Source organism: Perognathus longimembris, chromosome 4 (genome assembly GCF_023159225.1).
Source record: "Perognathus longimembris pacificus isolate PPM17 chromosome 4, ASM2315922v1, whole genome shotgun sequence".
NCBI lineage: Eukaryota > Metazoa > Chordata > Mammalia > Rodentia > Heteromyidae > Perognathus > Perognathus longimembris.
Window position 1 is genome coordinate 29231963 of NC_063164.1, and position 20992 is coordinate 29252954.

Genomic DNA, 20992 nt, shown 5'->3' on the forward strand with positions numbered 1-20992 from the left:
TAGCTCAGTGGTAGAATGCTTACCAACAGGCACAAGACCCTGGTTTTATATCCCTAGCACTACCAATCCCTGTGGCTCACTGCAAAAAAAGAAAAATGAGGCTAGGACTTGAAACTTGAGCAGGAATTCCAAAAAAGAAAAATTATATTTTAATAGGAAGGAACGGCATTTATAAAAGCAAGAATTTACGAAAACTTACGGCATATTCATGAAATCCTAAGTAGAGTGATACTGTATGGTACTTGAGGTAGACAGTGGAGGGGGAATAAGGCTGGGAAGGTAGGTTGAGGGTAGAGTTTAAAGGACCTTACAATAAGGAGTTTATTATTTTAAAAGATTGTGGGAGAAGTTTGTATTGTATCTTGTAATTAATGGAATATAGTAGACTTCTGTTGTTGGGGAGGGAAGTCATCTGCTCAAGCATGATGATTTGTTAGAAGAAAATAATAGATGGCATCAGGGTTTATGACTTAAAATAAGAACAAAAACAGAAACCTTTGAGGAGGATGTGGTAATTTAATTGAGAAATCATGAAGGCAATATTATAACCACCCAGTGAATAAATAATTTACTATAGTTGCTAGTAAAAATAGTTTTTTTTTTGTAATTATTTTCCATTATTTTTCTTAGGTTTGAAGTCCTGAGTTTTCTCATGTTGTGTTATAATTCTGCCATTGTGTATATGCCAGCCTCATCATACCAGTCTCTTTGTCGAATGGGCTCCAGGTGAGAGAAATAATGATTGTTAAAGTTCATATACATTTAGTTAATTGACAAATATTTACTGACCATATTCATACTAGATACTGCTCTAGTGTTTTGTGATGTAATAGTAAATAAAACTCAGGGAGCTTACATTCTTATTGGACTCTGTTATCTCATGACTTCTTAAATTATTTTAGTATTAAAGGAGAATTTCCTAGCTGAACAAGAAATTAAATTATGATATCTAAGTTGTCAATTGCTTAGTGCTATATCTAATTACTTGATGATTGCCACATTTTATAACTCATTTTAGAGTTTTGAAAAATAGACTATTTGAGGACAGTCTTTTGGAATATGAGCCTTTTCTTTTAGATTTTACAAATAACTGTGGTGGAGAGAAAGTGAAGCAACTGAAGCAATTGTCTTTTTTGGTATAGGAGATATTCTGTGTATCTCATAGATTATAATCTTTATTAAATCAGAACTTGTAGATAAGCCTAGATAAAATTTAAAATTCCGTGATGGAATAAAATTTAAGTAATAATTTTGAGCCATAGAATTTGAATCCTGAGCTCATTTTTTTACTGGAGGAAACAAACCCCCCACCTAGAGTTAAATAATGTGTTTCTGTTGCTGCATGGTGAATCACCATAAATTTAGTGGCTAAATATCACACATTTATATCATTTTTTCTGTGGGCTAGAAATCTAGATCTGGCTCGGTCCTCTGCTTATGGTCTTTCATGGCTACAGTTAAGATATCCGATGCAGATATATGACACAGTCTTATCAGAGGCTCAGCCTTTTAGTTGTCAGACTTCTGTTCATAGGACTGAGGGTTTCAACTTGCTTTTTTTCCCAGTCCTTTTTTAAAAATTAGTATATATTATATAAAATAATGGGCTTCATCATTTTTATACACATACATGCAATATACTTTGATCATATTCATCCATGCTTTAGTTACTGATTGGCTCTCTGCTGGAGTCCATCTTCAGGTTTCTTTTGGGGGTGGGGGAGGTGGTAGGGTAGAGGGATTGGTCCTGAGGCTTGAATTCAGGACCTGAACAAAACCTTAGCAATAACTGAGCTCATGGCTACCACTCTACCACTTTAACCACAGCTCCACTTCCAGCTTTTTTGGTGCTTAATTGTAGATGAAAGTCTCACAGACTTTTCTGTGAGGCTGGCTTTGAACAACAGTCCTCAGATCTCAGCCTCCTGAGTGGCTAGAGCATCACAGGCATGAGCCACCAGCTACTCAGTTTTATGGCACCTGGTACCTACATGGGACTTCCAACATCGGCAGCTTATAACATGGCACCTTGCTTAGAATTCATCCCTTTTGCCTTATTCTTTTGGTTAGAAGCAAGTCACAGGTCCAGCCCCCAGATGACAAATGGAACATTCATACTAGAAAGAAGGGATCATAGGGATAATGGCGCTCCAGTGCTGTACTTTGCTGTTGTATTAGTGGGAGGAGAGTTCAGTCCTAATTATAACAAAATATTAATTTTGCTAATTGTTAGAAGTTTAGTCAAAATTAGTTATTTTGGTTTTTTAAAGTTATTCAGATAAGCCTATTAAATGACTATTTTGGTTCATTGAAAGAAATCTGCCATCTCTCTTATTAGCAAAATTATTATGGTATTGATAGAGTTTCTTAATAACAAAAATGGTGGCAGGGTTTTTAATAATCTTCAAACTTGATTATTTCATGGTGAATTTTGAAAAACTTAATATGTTAGGTACATTTTTAAGTTGAAATTTAATTTTTTTCTCCCATTTTAGTTAGTTGCAAAGGATAGAAGATCCAGTGGTTGAATACTGATAAAATTTAAAAATTGAAGCTGGGTGCCAGTGGCTCATGGTTGTAATCCTACCTACTCTATAGAAGGCTGAGATCAGGGGATTTTAGTTTGAAGCTAGTCTGGGAAGACAGGTCTGAGACTCTTACCAGAGTCTCCATTTAAGCAGCACAATCTGGAAATGGAGCTATGGCTCAAATGGTAAAATATCAACCTTGAATGAAAAAGAGGGAGCTCAAGGCCTTGAGTTCAAGCTCCATTACTGACATAGAACAATAAAATTAAAATTGGGTTATTTTATGTATGTAATGCAAATGCCACAGTGATTTGATAGATACTGTTATCCATTGAGGAATAAATGAGCCAGTCTATTCTTTAATAGTCTAATATTATACTTTATTTTGTCAGTCCTGAGGCTTGAACTCAGGGCCTGGCCATTGTCCCTGAGGTTTTTGGCTCAGGGATAATACTCTACCACTTTCAGCCAGCTCTACTTCCCTTTTTGATTTTTCTTTCTTTCTTTCTTTCTTTCTTTCTTTCTTTCTTTCTTTCTTTCTTTCTCTTTCTTTCTTTCTTTCCCTTCCTTCCTTCCTTCCTTCTTTCCTTCCTTCCTTCCTTCCTTCCTTCCTTCCTTCCTTCCTTCCTTTCTTTCTTTCTTTCTTTCTCTCTTTCTCTCTTTCTTTCTCTCTTTCTTTCTCTTTCCCTCCCTCCCTTCCTTTCTTGACAATCTTACTAGTCTCAAAAACTTAAATTTTTGGGAAGCATCTCACAGTTCTCTCTCTTCTTTGCCACCTACAAAGGTGGCAGCTTCTACTTTGCATCATGGCTACTTTTAGAGCTCTTGTGAAGTCTAAGATCCCCAAAAAGGGGACCAAGAAGTTCGTCTGGCATCAATGAGGCTGGTAACTGGCAGAAACCAGAGGGTTTTTGTTTATTTGTTTTGTGCTAGTCTTGGGGCTTGCATCTAGGGCCTGAGTACTGTCTCTGGGCCTTTGTACTCTAGGCTAGGGCTCTACCACTTGAGGCACAGCTCTACATCCAGGTTTTTGGTGGTTTTGTTGGAGATGAGAACCTTACAGACTCTCCTACCCAGGTTGGCTTTGAACTGTGATCCTTAGATCTCAGCCTTCTGAGTAGCGAGGATTACAGGTGTGAGCTCCTGATGCCTGGTGAAACCAGAGGTTTTATCAAAAGGTTAACTGTCTTTGAAGTCTCTTGAAAGGCCAGATCTTAGTTATGGGAGCAACAGGAAAATGAAGAACATGCTGTCTAGTAACTTCTGGATGGCTGTGGTCTATAGCATATGGAGCTGCTATATGCAAAAAATCTTCCTGTTTGAGATCATTCACAGTGTATTCATTATTGGAGGAACAGTCCAAATAGTCAATCCCAATGTTAGGCTTTACAACCAAGAATATTAATAGACAGCTCATATGTGTGTTTTATTTCACTTACATAAAATTATAAAACTGTCAAAGTAGTAATAGTCAACAGACATTAGTATTTTTAAATGTCATCTAGTAATTCATTCTTATAACTTGAGATGAATAAAATGTATGCTTTTGTGTATAGAAAGATGTTTGTGAAAGAGAAACAGTTATCTGAAAAAATAGTTTGTTTTATTGATATAACTCATTAGAGTGTATACTTTATGAATGGGGCAGAGATACATATGTTTGAAGCCTTTTATTTGTTTTTGAGTGTATTTGAGACCCAGAACAGTGACTAGTATTAGGTACTTGAATGAATGGAACAATGTAAGAAAGCAAAGCCTGCTATATTGAATGAACCAGGGAGTTACACATACTGTTTTATATTTTCCTAGGGTTTGTGTGAGTGGGTTTCCACGGCAACATGAAAAACCCTGGAAGGAAATCTGTGGTCGAATAGTAGTGGATCCTGAATTTATGGTGCAACTTCTCACTGGGGTTTATTATGCCATGTAAGTTTATAGAATCTGAAATTGCATGAATTTTTCCTAATGTTTGAAACCTTTAAAAAATTTTTTTCTTTCTGCCTTAGCTGACACAATACAGAATCTACTGTTCTGTTTATTTGTTTTGGTTTTGTTGCCAGTCTTGGGGCAAGGACTCAGGGCCTGGGCACTGTCTCTGGCTTCTTTTTTTTGCTCAAGGCTAGCACTCTACCTCATGAGCCACAGCGCCACTTCTGGCTTTTTTCTATGTATGTGGTGCTGAGGAATCAACCCCAGGGCTTCATGTATACAAGGCAAGCACTTTACCACTAGGCCATATTCCCAGCCCCAGAATCTACTGTTCTGCAATGAGCATGTTACTTTTTTTTTTTTTTTTTGCTGCCAGTATTTTAGAAATAGGCAGTATATTAACAGAACTCATCATTAGCTGGAATCATCTTAGAAATTTCCCGATTTTCCATATTGAAAACTATATGTCTATTTGGTTCATAATACAAGTTTTCATGAATGCATTAAATAGATTACTCTGAATACCAACACTTTTTATGAAGAAACATCTGTACCTAATTTAAACATAGTATTTGCAATTACCTTTAACTTGTTACTATAAACCAGGCCTTTTAAAAACAGATGTGAAATCTCATTTTACAACCAAAATAGTAGAATATTAAAGATGTTTACTAGCCAGGCATCAGTGGCTCATGCCTTTAATCCTGATTACTCAGAAATCTGAGATCTGAGGATCTTGGTTCAAAGCCAGCTCTGGCAAGTAAGTCTGGTCTCTTATCTCCAATTAACCACTCCCAAAATGGAAGTGGCACTGTGGCTCATAGTAGTAGAGCACAAGCCTTAAGTGAAATAGCTCAGGGGCAGGGTTCAAGCCCTGAGTTTAAGCCCCATGGGGGGGGGGGGGGGAAGATACTTACTAAAAACACACAATCTGCTTTTCCACAGGTATAATGGACAGTGGGACCTTGGCCAAGAAGTACTCGATGACATTATTTATAGAGCGCAATTAGAACTCTTTTCTCAACCACTATTGGTAAGTTATTTTATTTGCTCTTTTTTTGTGTTTCTGAGAGCTCATGCTCTCATTTGGCTTTTTCACTCACACCTCCACTTCTGGTTTTTTGGCTGGTTAATTGTCTCATTTGTCTGCTTGTGCTGGCTTTGAACTGCAATTCTCAGATCTCAGTCACCTGAGTAATTACGATTATATTCATGAGCAACTGGTGTCTGGCTTACTCTTTTTTTTTTTTTTTTTTTTGCCAGTACTGGGGCTTGAACTCAGGGCCTGGGCACTGTCCCTGAGTTTCTTTTGCTCAAAGCTAGCACTCTACCTCTTGAGCTATAGTGCCACTTGTGGCTTTTTCTGTTTATGTGGTACTAAGGAATTGAACCCAGGGCTTCATGCATGCTAGGCAAGCCCTCTACCAATAAGCCATATTCCTAGCCATAAAGATCAGAGGTTTAGCTGGGTATTGGTGAATCACACCTGTAATTCTAGCTACTCAGGAGGATGAGATCTGAGGATCGTGGTCCATAGGCAATTGGGGCAGAAAAGTTTTTTGTTTTGTTTTGTTTTCTGCCAGTCCTGGGGCTTGAACTCAGGGCCTGAGCACTGTCCCTGGCTTCTTTTTGCTCAGGGCTAGCACTCTGCTGCTTGAGCCACAGCACCACTTCTGGTTTTTTCTATATATGTGGTGCTGAGGAATCGAACCCAGGGTTTCATGTATACGAGGTGAGCACTTTACCACTAGGTCATATTCCCAGCCTGAGGCAGAAAACTTTGTGAGACTTTTCATTTTTTGTTTTGTTTTTTGCCAGTCCTGGGTCTTGAACTCAGGGCCTGAGCACTGTCCCTGGCTTCTTTTTGCTCAAGGCTAACACTCTGCCACTTGAGCCACAGTGCCTCTTCTGCTTTTTCTATATATGTGGTACTGAAGAATTGAACCCAGGGCTTCATGTATATGAGGCGAGCACTTGGCCACGAGGCCATATTCCCAGCTAGTTTGTGAGACTTTTAAAATTTCCAATTAACAGCCAGAAAACTGGAAATAGTGCTGAGACTCAAAGTGGTAGAGTGCTAGCCTACTACCTGCTCAGCCACCTGCTAGCTAGCTACCTGCTCAGGGACAGCTCCCAGGCCCTGAGTTCAAGTTCTATGACCAAAAAAAAAAAAAAAGAATAGAGGTTTATATTTCCGGAGGCTTATTTATTCTTCATTAAGCATATCCGTGCCTAAAAGTGGCACTAGTGTATTTAATAGAGAATAAAAGTAAAGTTCAGATAAACTAAAGAATTAATGTTGTTTGGTTTGGGGCTTTTTTTTTTTTTTTAATTGTTGTAGGGCTTGAACTCGGCCTGGGCACTGTCCTTGAGCTCTTTCGTTCAAGGCTAGTGTGCCCTGCGCTTGGAGCCACATTTCCACTTCCAGTTTTCTGATGGGTAATTGGAGATAATAATCATGGACTTTCCTGTCTGTTCTGTGTTTGAGCCATGCTCCTCAGATCTCAGCCTCCTTAGTAGCTAAGATTACAGACGTGAGCCACCAGTGTCCGGCTAAGAATTAATGTTTTGAAATATCTTAAGAAGTGAGAGGAAAAGGTAGTATTTTGTTTGAACAGGGTTTGAACTCAGGGCTTTGAATAACATGTTGCTTAGCTTTCCTGGCCCATGGCTAGCACTCTAACTTCCATTTGACCATTTTAGCCATGCTTCCAGTCTGAGAAATGGCTTTAAATATTTATACAAATCTCTAGAATAGTACAGACTTCCTAAGCTTAAATGATAGGACAAGTCACTAAAAATACACACTTAAACATACCCTTTAGATTATAAAGCAGTCTTTTTTTCTTTTTGGTGCTAGTCTTGGAGCTTGAATTCAAAGCCTGAGTGCTGTTCCTGAGCTTTTTTGGTGCAAGCTAATGCCCTACCACTTGAGCCACACCTGGCTTTTTTTTTTTCCTTTATTTTTTCGGTAGCTTATTAGAGATAAGAGTCTTGTGGACTTTCCTGTCCAGGTTGGCCTTTAACCACAATCCTCATATCTCAGACTCCTGAGTAGTTAGGATTATAGGCATATGCCACCAGCACCTGGTTTAAACCATTCATTTTTACAGCCAGTTATAACTTTATTCTTTATTAAAGGTTCATATTGCCCTATATAATTAAATGTCACAAATGTAAATGAAAAATTAAAAGACAAATGTAAACATCCAGTATGGATGTAAGGAAGGCATTGTTTGTGTTATGATCCCAACCCAGTTTTGGAATGGTTGCTTGTTTTCTTTGATTCTGTATTCTATATCTAGGAATGTATCCCAGGAAATGTTTTTAAATACAAAAGAGATACTATATGCACAACATTATACAGTACTGTTTTTTAATTGCAAAGAAATAAAAGTATTAAAAATTTTCCATAGCAGAGAATTATTAGAGTTTTATATTTGATGAAATCATACATTTGAGTGGCTTCGTTAAAGAAAAAAGCTAGTTTGTGTCAACTGGAGAAGTATTGTGCACCTATTTTAAATGGAATCCAAATAGTAGAAATATAAGAGGTTCACAGTTGTTTAGGTGATTTGACTGGATTTGTATTTTTTTTAGTTTGCTTTTGTTGTAAAGGTAATGTACAGAGGGATAACAGATACATAAATCAGGTAATGAGTACATGTCTTTATTTTTATTTTTTATTTTTTTGTCAGTCCTTGGCCTTGGACTCAGGGCCTGAGCACTGTCCCTGGCTTCTCTAGCACTCTGCCACTTGAGCCACAGCGCCACTTCTGGCCGTTTTCTATATGTGGTTCTGGGGAATCGAACCCAGGGCTTCATGTATACGAGTCAAGTACTCTTGCCACTAGGCCATGTTCCCAGCCCCTACATGTCTTTTTGAACAGTGTTACCTCTTCCTTTGCTCTCTCCTAGTTTTTCCCTCCTGTCCCCACCCACAAGTTGTATAGCTCATTTTCAACATAGTGTTTAGTGAGTCTCACTGCTGCATTTATTCACCCTTTGTCCCATCCTTTCTGTGCTGCCCCCATTGCTCTCCCTGAAGCAGATAAATTTACATATAAGACAAAAGGTACATAAATCAAAAACAGCAACAACAGAGAAAAAAAAACAAAAACATTTAAAAAAGCAAAGTAACAAAACTCATTTTCATTTCTTTTTTTTTTTTTTTTTTGGCCAGTCCTGGGCCTTGGACTCAGGGCCTGAGCACCATCCGTGGCTTCTTCCCGCTCAAGGCTAGTACTCTGCCACCTGAGCCACAGCGCCCCTTCTGGCCATTTTCCATATATGTGGTGCTGGGGAATCAAACCGAGAGCTTCATGTGTAGGAGGCAAGCACTCTTGCCACTAGGCCATATTCCCAGCCCTCATTTTCATTTCTTGACATTCATTTCAATAAACATAATTTTATATGTTCATAATCATATAGCTGTTGGGCCTTTGTGATCCTTTCCTAAGAATGTCCTCCATTGGTCTCACTGAATGTTTAATTAAATATTCAAGTGTAATTTTTTTGTCTTGTACCATCCATTGTATTTACTTGTAGACTTGTGGGCACATTCTAATTACCACAAATGAAGGAACCTATGCAACCTATGTTTTGGGGGGGTTGATTTCTGATGGGATGAGTAGAATTCCATTGTGTATATGTACCACATTTTCTTGATCAGTTAGTTCACTGAAGGGCATCTGAGTTGATTTTGTATCTTAGCTATGGTAAACATACAGCAACGAGCATGGTTGTGGTGGTTGCTTTAGTATGGTTTTGTTTGTGGCCTAGTGGACAAATGCCCATGAGAGTAATTTCTGGATCATAGGGAAGCTCTATGTTTTGAGAAACCCTCCATACTGCTTTACAGAGTGGCTGAAGAAGTTTACATTCCCACCAACAGTGTAGTAGAGTTCCCTTTTGGCCATATTCCTGCCAGTTTCTGTTACTGTTAGTTTTCTTGGTAGTGACCATTCCAACTGGGATGAGGTGGAATCTCAGTATTGTTTGGATTTGCATTTTTTATGGCCAGAGATGTTAAACATTTATCCATGTGTCTATTGGGTGTTCTTACAGCTTCTTCTGAGAAGTCTCTCTTTAAAGTCTTTAACCCATATGTTGAGGTGTTGTTTTTTTGAGGGTTTTTTGGTGGGGGTTAATTTTTTTGAGTTCTAAGTATATTTTACATATGAGGCCCTTGTCTGAGGCATAGCTAGTAAAGTCTTCTCCCATTCTGTGGGCTTTCTGTTTATCTCCTTAGCTATGTCCTTTGCCATGCAGAAACTTCAGTTTAATCTCATTTATTCCGATTGGATTAGTTTTTAATGTCTTACTTTCCTCCCCCCCTCCTGTTTCTCCCCCCTCCGAGCCCCCATCTGTTTCAATTTTTGAGTGAGGTTAACTTCATACTTGTGATCTTCTTTCCTTAGTCTTTCAAGTGCTGGGATTATAGGTATGCCTCACCATGCCTGACTAGATTTTTATTTCTGTCCAATTTTGTGATATAACTTATTTTAAAATATAGTTTATATACTTTCTACTGTAGGACTTTTATAAAAGACATTTTATATATATTTTAATATTTTAACCTTAATACAAGCTTATTGAAGTAGTATTTGTGATATTATTTAACACTTCAATTCCTGTTTTTCTCATCTCATTATCTAATTTTACCTTAAGGATTACATTGAGACAAATAGAAAGTAAGATAAAAATTACATCATCATAGGGAGTGGCACTGTGGCTCAAGTTATAGAGCACTAGCCTTGAGCAAAATAGAAGCTCAGGGACAGTACCCAGGTCTAGAGTTCAAGCTCCAGGACTGGCAAAAAAAAAAAAATTACATCATCATAAAAATACCCATATTTTTCTTTATAAATAAAGTAGGAGTGATCATTTCTTTGGCAATATAGATGAAGAGATAAGTAATCTTTTGTCCTAGAATATTCCTTTATTGTTAATGATCTCTGAGGTACATATTACATAATAAATAGCCTCACTATTCAAATCTTGAGCCACGTGTTAAGCAAAGTAGGTATTATTTATATTACTGATAAGGATAAAGTCAAACACTTCTTACCTGGTCATGGAAATCCCATGGGAGAAAAGATATGAGTGTACACCTCAAGTGCACCTCTCTAGGCAACTACATTCCAAATGTACTTGTTCAGATGAAAGATGAGAGAAGAAAATCCTCTCACTCAAGATCTATGCTACATTAATACTACCCAGTTTAACTACCAATTCAAATGGTAGTTGGATACTATCCAGGCTTCTTGATCTACTGGGGAACAGAAAGCAGTGAGACACAAAGCCAGAAAGATTTACGAAAAATTTCTCCTCATAGAAGCAGGTAGTACATAATAATTTGGTGATAATTAGAGGTTAAATTTCCTATGTTCTTTCTCATTTGCAGATATAAAAACTTATTCTAACTTCTTTTATATCAGGTAGCAAAATGCTAAGCATTCTTTCACTTTGGGAATTCTTTTTTTTTTTGCCAGTCCTGGGGCTGAACTCAGGGTCTAAGCACTATCTATGCCTGTCTTCTTTTGGCTCAAGGGTAGCACTCTGGCAGCTTGGGCCACAGCGCCACTTCTGGCTTTTTCTATATATGTGGTGATGAGGAATCGAACCTAGGGCTTCATGTATACGAGGCAAGCACTATTGCCATTCGGCCATATTTCCAGCCCCTGGGAATTTTTTTTCTCTTTGAATGACAACAACTTCAAGGGATCAGTGAGGTATATTTTAAAAATAAATTCCCCATTTGAAAAGTTTGTTCTTTTTAAAAGAATTCAGACTGTGGGAAATACAAAAAAATTTGTACCAGTACTGAGGCTTGAACTGAGGGCTTAAGTGTTTTATCCCTTAGCCATTTCACTCCAACCACAGCTCCATTTCTGGTCTTTTTATGGTGATTATTTGGAGAAAAGAGTTTCATGGACTTTCCTGCCTGGACTGGCTTCAAATTGTGATCCTCAGATCTTAGCCTTCTGAATAGGTAGGATTTCAAGCTTGAGCCACTGCTACCTGGCCAAGATATAAATGTTTCTGATACACTTGCACTTTTATGATACAAGTTTTAAGTAGCTATTTAAATAATTATGAAAACATGGTATATAATAAGCAAAACCTGTATGTTGTCTGTAAATTTGTATAGACTTATATTATCATTTTAGGTTGCCAATGCCATGAAAAACTCATTACCATTTGATGCTCCTGATTCTTCACAAGAAGGCCAGAAAGTACTTAAAGTAGAAGTCACTCCAACAGTACCGAGGATTTCTCGGACTGCAATTACAACTGCTTCCATCCGTCGTCATAGATGGAGAAGAGAAGGTGAGTACAAAATCCCAATAGTCTGCTTATGATCCGAGTAAACTTATCATTGTTTGTACTAAAAGTCTTAAACATCACATCATACTACTTGGTGTAATTGAAGTAAAATATTTTAATGTTTAAAACAGAATTAAAAATGTGCTTGTACGATTTTAAAATAAATATACTTTATAAAGTAGAAAGGTATTAGACTGCTCTATAAATGTTATAACAAAATAAAACCAAGTTAATTTTTGTTAATCTTTGTCACTTTAAGCCTGTTAAATGGGGGAAGAAAAGGTGCATGTATGAGCATTGTGGGAGAAAACTATACAACTGGCCAAACTAACAGTACAATACAAGATATCCATAAGAGAATTGATTCTTGTTTTTGTATTTTTATCTTGTTTTCCTTTTTGTGTAAGTGCTAAAAACAGCAGCATTTCATAGACATTTGGTACTTGAACAGCCAACCTGTCTTGCCTAAGAGATATTAATTGCCATTGTAATGATCCCTATATTTTTGTCCTATTCATTTGCAAACCTCACATTGTTCATCTGCTGCCTTATGTGTGTGCATGCTGTGCACACACATGTAACTATATAAATAGTATTTGTGTTAATATCATATCCATATATACATTCTCTTATCTGCCTGGGTCAAAATGCTCCGAAAAGAATAGAGCAGCACAAAAGCACTAAAATTTTATATGTTGAATCCCAGATGGCTTTGACTTCTCAAACGAGGCTGACTCGAGTATTCCTGGCTCCCCGATCCAACACGGCTCCACTGACCTAGGGATCAAACGTGTGCAAGAGGGGGAGGTGCTGGTGCGCAGGACCCCTGAGCATGGCTCGCCGGAGCCCAACTCAGCAGCAGCCACAACAGAGGGTAGGACAGAGATGAGGAGGCAGAAGTCAGTGAGGCAGTTACTGGAGAAGGATCCTGGCTCTCTGTCCCCAAGCAGAACTTCTTTCCATTCTAGTGTGTGTTTCCACTATCCCAGGGCATATTAGCTACTCCTTGCAAAGCACCCCTCCTCCCCATACGCCTAGCACCAGGTTAAATACAATCTCTAGTTGCCATTTGTGCTGGCCTGGAATCTGCATCCCTGTGTAATCAAAGAACAGCTTGGCATGGCTACTAACAAAGCAGGGTCCTGTATTAAAAGGTCTGCAAATGCTTGGAATTTTTTCATTACTGAGCATGTTTATTCTAACATTAGGAAAGAAAAAAATGCACCCAATGAACATAATCCTTTTTAGTCAATTTTAATGTATGTATATGATAATTCTTTAAAGATCTGTGAAGAAAGTTTTAAAACACTCTAGTGTATTTGGGAAATTGAAGTGGAGCTGGTCATTTATATATTGTCTAGAATATTCAGCTAATTAGAATTTCTTGTCTTTTACAGAGTATGTTGATTAACTTTTTATAATCTGTGGCTTAAGTTGCCTAGGTCCAACGAATGCTGACATCTTTATGAATATGCTATCCTGGTACCCAATGCATTTTGTAATTTATTGTAAATAATGGTTACAATATATAGCTCACAAGTAAAATTGAAATGTATTATGTAGAGGTAGGTATCTTAAAATGAGAATGCCAACCCTTCTGCTACTATCTAAAAAAACAAAACAAGACATCTCTCCGACAGGAAAATATTAATTTGCTATTTTGCATGTAATATCATAGAAATTAGCTATGTGAAAGAGGTAACTACAGTCAAATAGTAATGTCCTCTGTGGAATCTGCCACTGTTGAAGTTTCATACTAATTTATGAAATAAAATAAGTAACTGTAAAGGTGCTTACATTTTTTAATATATTTTAAAGATGAAGTGTACTTAAAACATTTAACTTCCACCTTAAGGGAGTCTCTTTCACTTTGGTGCATTAGAACTTTGAGCATGCTCAGTAAGACTCTAAGACCACCCTCTGTTCTTTGCCCATTTGTCCTAATTGGCCTTATTTTCTTTAACAGTGTTGCATGTGCATGACCTGGTAACCCAGAGAAGTTGGTATTAGTTTTAGAGATCCTTCTTTATATGCCCATGAAAGATATGCAGCCTTATTGGCCTTTTAAAAAATATTTTTGTATCTCCTGATGTCATCCCTAGCAGTTGGTTTCATCTTGTCTATATGTATAAGAAATAAGAATAGAGTATGTGGAGAACCCAGAGTTGACCTCGATTGAGTAATGGTCTATTTCTCAATATTCTGTGTGACTAAATGAACTACTTAATGTGTATCTATTACTTTTGTTAGAATTTTGGGAGTATTTGTGGAGAATTTAGCACAATGTTAATGGTTAATAGAATTCTAGATAGTGTGTAATTTATCTGAAGCATTGCTTCTAGTTCTTAGGAAGTTGCACATTTTGAACAAGAAACCAAAATAGTAACTTTTTAGTATCTTAGTATATCCTATTAAATATTAAAATTAACTGTTTCAATAATCTGTTAAGGGTATGTAGCCATAAGGAAAGGAGAATGTGTTTGGGTTTTCTAAAAAATATTTTACCTTTTATTAGTAGTAGCTAAATTTAGAGGAAAGTTAGCTGTTAAAAATTCATTGAGAATCAGTCTCAGTTTTTTTTTTTTTGGATCATAAATGATATTAAACTGTTAAGAAGAAAACTAGAAACAAAAACTGGGTGCTGGTGGCTCACATCTGTAATCCTAGCTACTCTGGATGCTGAGATCTGAGGATCACAATTCAAAGCTAGTCCAGGCAGGAAAGTTTGTGAAACTCCTATTTCCAGCTAACCAACCAGAAAACTGGAAGTAGTGCTGTAAGTTCAAGTGGTAGAGCACTAGCCTTGAGCAAAAGAGCTCAGGGACAGCACCCAGGCCATGAATTCAAGCCCCATGACTGACAGGGGAAAAAAAGCAACTAACAAAACTACAAACAAAAAATGTTATGAGGGCTGGGAATATGGCTGAGCTGTAGAGTGCTTGCCTTGCATGCATGAAGCCCTAGGTTCGATTCCTCTGCACCACATAAACAGAAAAAGCTGGAAGTGGCGCTGTGGCTCAAGAGGTAGAGTGCTAGCCTTGAGCAAAAAGAAGCCAGGGACAGTGCTCAGGCCCTGAGTCCAAGCCCCAGAACTGTCCAAAAAAACCCAAAAAAGTTATGAGACAATTGCCTTTTTTATTCATTGAAAAAAATTTTAAATGGAAGGAAATTACTAGAACCTATGAACAATTTTGGTAATTCTGTAGTTTGCTGCAAATTTTGAATTAATAGAAAAATGTCCTTTTTTTAAACAGAAAACATGTTTTATAGCACAGTGGTTTGGGTTTTATCATTAAAGTTATGTTTATTATGCTTGAAATTGAGAGGAGAATATAATCCCTATCACCTGTAACGAAACTAAAGGCAGGGGCTATGATTGGAGTATAGTCAGGATTCCATTAGCCTGAAATAGTCATTCCCATTGTATAAAATACCAGTACATTCTCTTGCATGGTGGCTTTTATGTTCATAGTGGCTTTTATGTTATCATCATCCCTTTGATGGCCATGTTGCTTGGGTATCTGATCTGCATGTAGCAAGATTCAGAGCTAGCACTAAATCTCTCAGTCTCTTTTCCTAATTAAATAGATGATAAGCCCAGTGTTAAATTTCTGCTTCCTCCCAGTTTTACATTACTAATACTACTTCTAACCAATAACTACTTATTCTTGGGCATTTTGGAGTACTTCATACTAATAATGGTAAATAAATTATTAAATAACAATATATGAACAATATAAGAATATACTCTAAAATTTTGAGTTATGTATACTTTTGAAGGGATGAGAGAAGTAGTGTCAGTTGCTATTACCATTTTAGTAAATGCATTTTTACATGGCTTTGCATGATGATTAAACATTATTAAACTGCTGGGTATATATATTCGTTTGTGTATATATACATATATATATACATATATATAACAGGATATCTTTTGCTTTAAGGATAGACTATTCTTTTCTAGAATGAAAGAAATAATCCATGGAAAAATATTCCTAAGAAAATATTTTTATTTTATATTCCTGAGAAAATATTTTTATTTTCCTAAGTACTGTGTTAAATAAAAGATTGTGTTTAAATATTTTGTATACATTTTTGTTTAGATAAACTGTATCTCAAAGTAATATTTTTATATTGTTTCCTAACATTGTACCTTAATTATAATGTTGATCTCTCTTTTACAGAATCCATTTTCTTTCAGTATTGGAAAAACATTTAATAATGTAGTAAACCAATGCCACTTTTTGAAAGAAAAAAATTACTTTTTAAGAGAATGTCTAATCATACTTTCAGTAAAATTTAGGCTATGTGAAAACCACAAGTTCAAAGTATCATATGCTTCTTTTCCCGGAAAACATCAGAATAATAGTTTTTTTTTGTTTTTTTTTTACTAACTGCAGTTTCTGAATAGGTATTATAGTAGTCTGTGAATATGACAATGATACATCTCATTGCTAGGAATCTAAAATATAGAAATATATAATATAAACAATGAAAGTTCTTAAAAATCCAACAGTTCTCTATTGCAGTTCTCTGATGATAAATTCTTCGTATTGATCAAGAAAATATGGAAAACAGTATATAGATTTAAAATTCCTAGAAGTAATATCATTTTATTTTGAGTGATAAAATGTATGCATTCCATATTACAAGTGTTTAAAGTATATAGATGTAGGTGGCTGTTGAGTAGATATAAGATTTTTATTATAGTTAATAAAAGAATTTGATGAGTAGGCCAAATAACTTGATATAATTCCAGATATCTGAAACTAGAAGAGAATCTCTTTTGCACGATCTATTATATGATGGATTACAGAAGATAAGAAGGAAAAGTTTGTTCATTTTTGAATGGGTCAAAAGATAACTTGTGTTTAGTTAATGTACTTAAATATTCATAATATGCTAGGTTTTGTTAAAATAGTTTTAGAAACTGGGCTTAAACAATTAAAACTAAATAAACACAATGAATAATAGAATATAGATTACTAGGATTCTGTATAGAAGTTTCTTTTCTTAAACTAGTTAGAAAAAGGATAGTAAGGCCATTATGAATCATTAGCAGACATTTGAGAGATTAGGTCATTTTTGTTAATTCACAACTGCCTTTTCACTTAATTGACCTATTTCTGAGCCTGTCTGGTTTGTGTTTTAGGTGCTGATGGTGTAAATGGAGGAGATGAGTCTGTAAACCTGAATGATGCAGATGAAGGATTTTCATCAGGGGCTTCCCTCAGCAGTCAGCCAATTGGAACCAAACCATCCTCCTCTTCTCAAAGGGGAAGCTTAAGGAAAGTAGCAGCTGGGCGTTCAGCCAAAGATAAAGAAATAGCATCTACCATCAAATCCAATGAGAGTCCTCGAGATTCAGTAGTTCACAAGCAGTATATACAGCAACCAACTGATCTTACTGTAGATTCAGTTGAGCTAACACCGATGAAGAAACACCTGAGCCTGCCTGCTGGCCAGGTGGTGCCAAAAACCAATAGCTTAAGTCTAATACGGACAGCCAGTGCTTCCTCAAGTAAATCATTTGACTATGTAAACGGCAGTCAAGCAAGTACCAGCATTGGAGTTGGCAATGAGGGAGTTACTAATTTAGCTACTAACAATGCTAATCGATATTCAACTATCAGTCTCCAGGAAGACCGGCTAGGTCAAGCTGGTGAAGGTAAAGAGCTCCTCAGCCCAGGAGCTCCTTTAACCAAGCAGTCTCGATCCCCAAGTTTCAATATGCAGCTAATATCCCAGGTGTAGTTCTGATGTCCTCTCTTTCTGCTTAACCTTTAAAACTGCACATTTCATTGTGCAAGAAGACACTTCATCCCATATTGTGAAAATATTGGTCATCATAATCAGATTTGATTTAGTTTAGGATTCTTCATACTGTATTTTGTATGGAAAAAGCAATAAGGTTTTCTTTTCCCTCTTCCTATATCTTCTCTTTACCTATTCTTTATAAATGTGTTTGTGAAACGGTATAAAACATTTGCCTTTTCCATGCCTTCCTTTCTCCTTGGGTGATGTGCAATCCATTGTAGGCTGATGGGTCCCATTTCAACACTGTGAGACTGAGGATATGTCAGAGGAAATGGTATATATGATCCCTATGAAATGATTCTTTGGCTTTCATTTAAAAACAAAACGGGTTTGTTCACATAATAAGAACTATGAAGACGGTTGGATCATATTTTTTTCTCTCTTAACCAGGAGTGCCTCAGAGATTCTGCTGTGACTTTGGGCTTCTCTGAGTCTGTGCAAACATGTTCTTGAGAAGCATGGGGAAAGAAGGTAGACTGCTGCACTTTTTCATTAAAATGAGGGTAGCTTTTTTTTTTCCTCTCCTGTTTTGTTTATCCCAAGGATGTAAATGTTCAATTACTGAGGCATTCAAATCTGTTTGTGATCACCTTCATTGGAGGGTGGAACTCTTAAATTGATTGTGTAATTGATAATGCACTTTCTCAATGGCTCTCTAGTCATTATTAACATGTCTTCCCTCTTCCCACAAGGACTTAGGTCATTCTGTCTTTCAAGTTTGAAGAACAAATCAGAGAATCCAAGGGGCATGTTCTATTTTCCAGGAATGATTGACACTTGGTGCTGGGGTTTTATGGGGGGAGGGGCAGTTTTTGTTTAGCTTGTGTGGGATTGTGTGTGAGGGGATGTTTTGATTTTTTTTTTCCTTTGTGCGCTGGTGATGACTGAACTGTAGTACTGTACGTCTTCAGGTAAAGAGAGGGATTTCTCAATCCACTTTCTATGATGTTAGACTATTGGAGAAACCCTTTCAGCTGCTTTCTAGATGTACCTAAATTCAGTCAAGATATTTTGGATTAAGACAAGTCCTGATGCATCATATATACTCCAAGGAAATACATCAGGGACAGATAATTGGCTGGAAACATTGACACTTCAATATGACACATTTTTATAGAACATTTCTACCAGGGGGTACTGACTTGATTTCTCTTATAAGGACCACACTGCCTTTGTGTTAATGTAATGCAATTTGTGTATCTTCTAGTCATATATTTGCAAAGTTTTTCATTTTTATAAAACTCCGGAATCATGCCAGTAAGCTAGATGTTGAATGTATGTAAGTAGCATTTGGTAACTGCTAAGAAGCTATAAAAGTATATTATTGGTTTAAGAATTTTTGTTCTGATTTGGTTATAACCTCTTCTGGGTCTCAGGCTCTAATGTTTGAAAAAGAAGGGATATATTGGGGTTTTGAAAATCAGTATTGTAACTTGAACTTCTGTAAATTATCTTTTCCACAACATACATACATGGGTTATACATGTCTTTGTACTTTTAGACATTTTTACTTTATTATTGTGCAAGAAAGAACACTCTGAGTTTATAGAAAGTATTCTCCTAATTAACCAAGTTAAAATTTTTATCTCTCTCAATTAAAATTACAGTAGATTTTGATAACCAGAAGATGCCTCTTGTTTTTTTCACACCTAAAATTCCCTTTTTCCTTCCCCACTTTTTTTTTTAATTATTAAGAGCATTTTTAAAAGAAGACCTTATCTTAGACTCTTCACAAGAAGAATGATTACGTTTAATGGTCTGTAACATTTTTCAGCTCTTACGAAAATGGGAAAGCAGAAGCTGAGCTAGTATCCACTTTGCCAAAGTCCAAGCTAAAGCTAAAAGTTGCTAGGTGACTTTAGTGATTTGTGTGTGTGTGTGTGTTTGTGCACGGATGCCATGTGTGTCAATGATCACAAAGGCATATTATAGATATCCCTTCTTTTCATTTTAACTAGGGATGTCAAGTAAATGAAAAGATTTTTTAAGAATACAGCCAGAATACATGAAGTAAATGTTTATAACATACTAAAGAGGACAGAGTCTCAAGTATGTAATGAAAGTAACATCATTCTTTCAGTGAGTGAAATCTCCACTACAGCTGGAGGTCATTCACTTTATGGTAGAAATAGCTGTCTTTATAGGAGCTAATGGACTGTTTTAACTTAAACAGGTTGTACATGTACTGGCATCTGAATCGAGCAGATTTTAAAGCACAAAGAAAATAACCAAAAGTTATAATAATCAATAAAATCAAATTACTTTGACTAGTAATCTTACACTGCACCTGAAAAAATAGCTTTATTTTTTTATTTTAGAATTTCCTTTATTTGTATATGTATGTATGCATATATTTTGTATGCATATGTACACATCCATTAATATTTTATGACCCTGTAACCTTTGTTTTCATTCTTTGAGTTATTGTGACTTGATCCCAGTAAAGAAATATTTCACATAGTTTAAGCTTTACCTTCAAGGTTTTGGAACCGATTTCCTGTATAACAAGGCAGTTGAAATGAGTTAGTTTAGCAAGCTATCAAAATTGAAAAAGTATATCCTTTTTTTTTTGGCCAGTCCTGGGCTTGGACTCAGGGCCTGAGCACTGTCCCTGGCTTCTTTTTGCTCAAGGGTAGCACTCTGCCACTTGAGCCACAGCTCCACTTCTGGCCGTTTTCCATATATGTGGTGCTGGGGAATCAAACCCAGGGCTTCATGTATAAGAAGCAAGCACTCTTGCCACTAGGCCATATTCCCAGCCCCAAGTATATCCTTTTTGTAGTTTTATTTCAGGTGTCCAGCAGCTGTTATAAATATATGCAAGCAATTTTTTAAGCTTTATCCTCTTAAGAACATTTTGTTTTTATATTTTATTAAAAAAGTTGTCCACTCATCTATGGAAAGTAATTTAGGGAGAAAATACTTTCTGTAGTAAAACAATTTGGTTCCATCTATTCCAGAGTGGATTAAAGAATACAAAGAAGTATCTGAAATTTTGGGAGCTCTTCTTATGACATTAATTCCACTACTAGAAAGCAAACTAAAATGTAAACTGAAAGTTTAACTTAGTAGTAAGATTTTTAAATATGAAGATAGTTTAGGTCAGGCACCAGGTAGCCATGCCTGTAGTCTGAGCTATTCCAGAGGTGGAGACCCAAAGTATCATGGTTCAAAGCCAGCCCACACAGAAGAGTCATTGAGACTCCATCTTCAGAAAAACTAGAGGAAAGTAGGGCTGGAGGCATGGCTCAAGTGGTAGAGCACTAGCCAAGCAAGAAAGTTGAGTGAACATGAGGCCTTGAGTTCAAGCCCCAGTACCATGTCCATGTCCCCTGTCCAGTGTCTATGCTAGGGAGAAAAATGGTTTCAATTTAAAATTCTGACCCCTT

The 20992-nt window shown here is 36.5% G+C and overlaps 1 protein-coding gene across 7 annotated transcripts in view; it reads left to right on the plus strand.

Annotated features, from left to right (window-relative positions):
• Fam126b (family with sequence similarity 126 member B) overlaps positions 1 to 19828 on the plus strand; it is a 50565-nt gene extending 30737 nt beyond the window's left edge. For 6 of the 7 annotated variants that reach the window (XM_048344978.1, XM_048344980.1, XM_048344982.1 and 3 more), the window contains 6 exons: positions 631 to 726; positions 4338 to 4454; positions 5403 to 5490; positions 11630 to 11789; positions 12493 to 12660; positions 16939 to 19828. In XM_048344978.1, coding sequence (XP_048200935.1) covers positions 631 to 726; positions 4338 to 4454; positions 5403 to 5490; positions 11630 to 11789; positions 12493 to 12660; positions 16939 to 17540 — 1231 coding nt within the window. In that variant the 3' untranslated portion in view covers positions 17541 to 19828. The remainder of the gene's footprint in view (positions 1 to 630; positions 727 to 4337; positions 4455 to 5402; positions 5491 to 11629; positions 11790 to 12492; positions 12661 to 16938) is intronic. The other variant, XM_048344983.1, reaches the window with a different exon arrangement.
• Positions 19829 to 20992: the final 1164 nt, after the last annotated feature.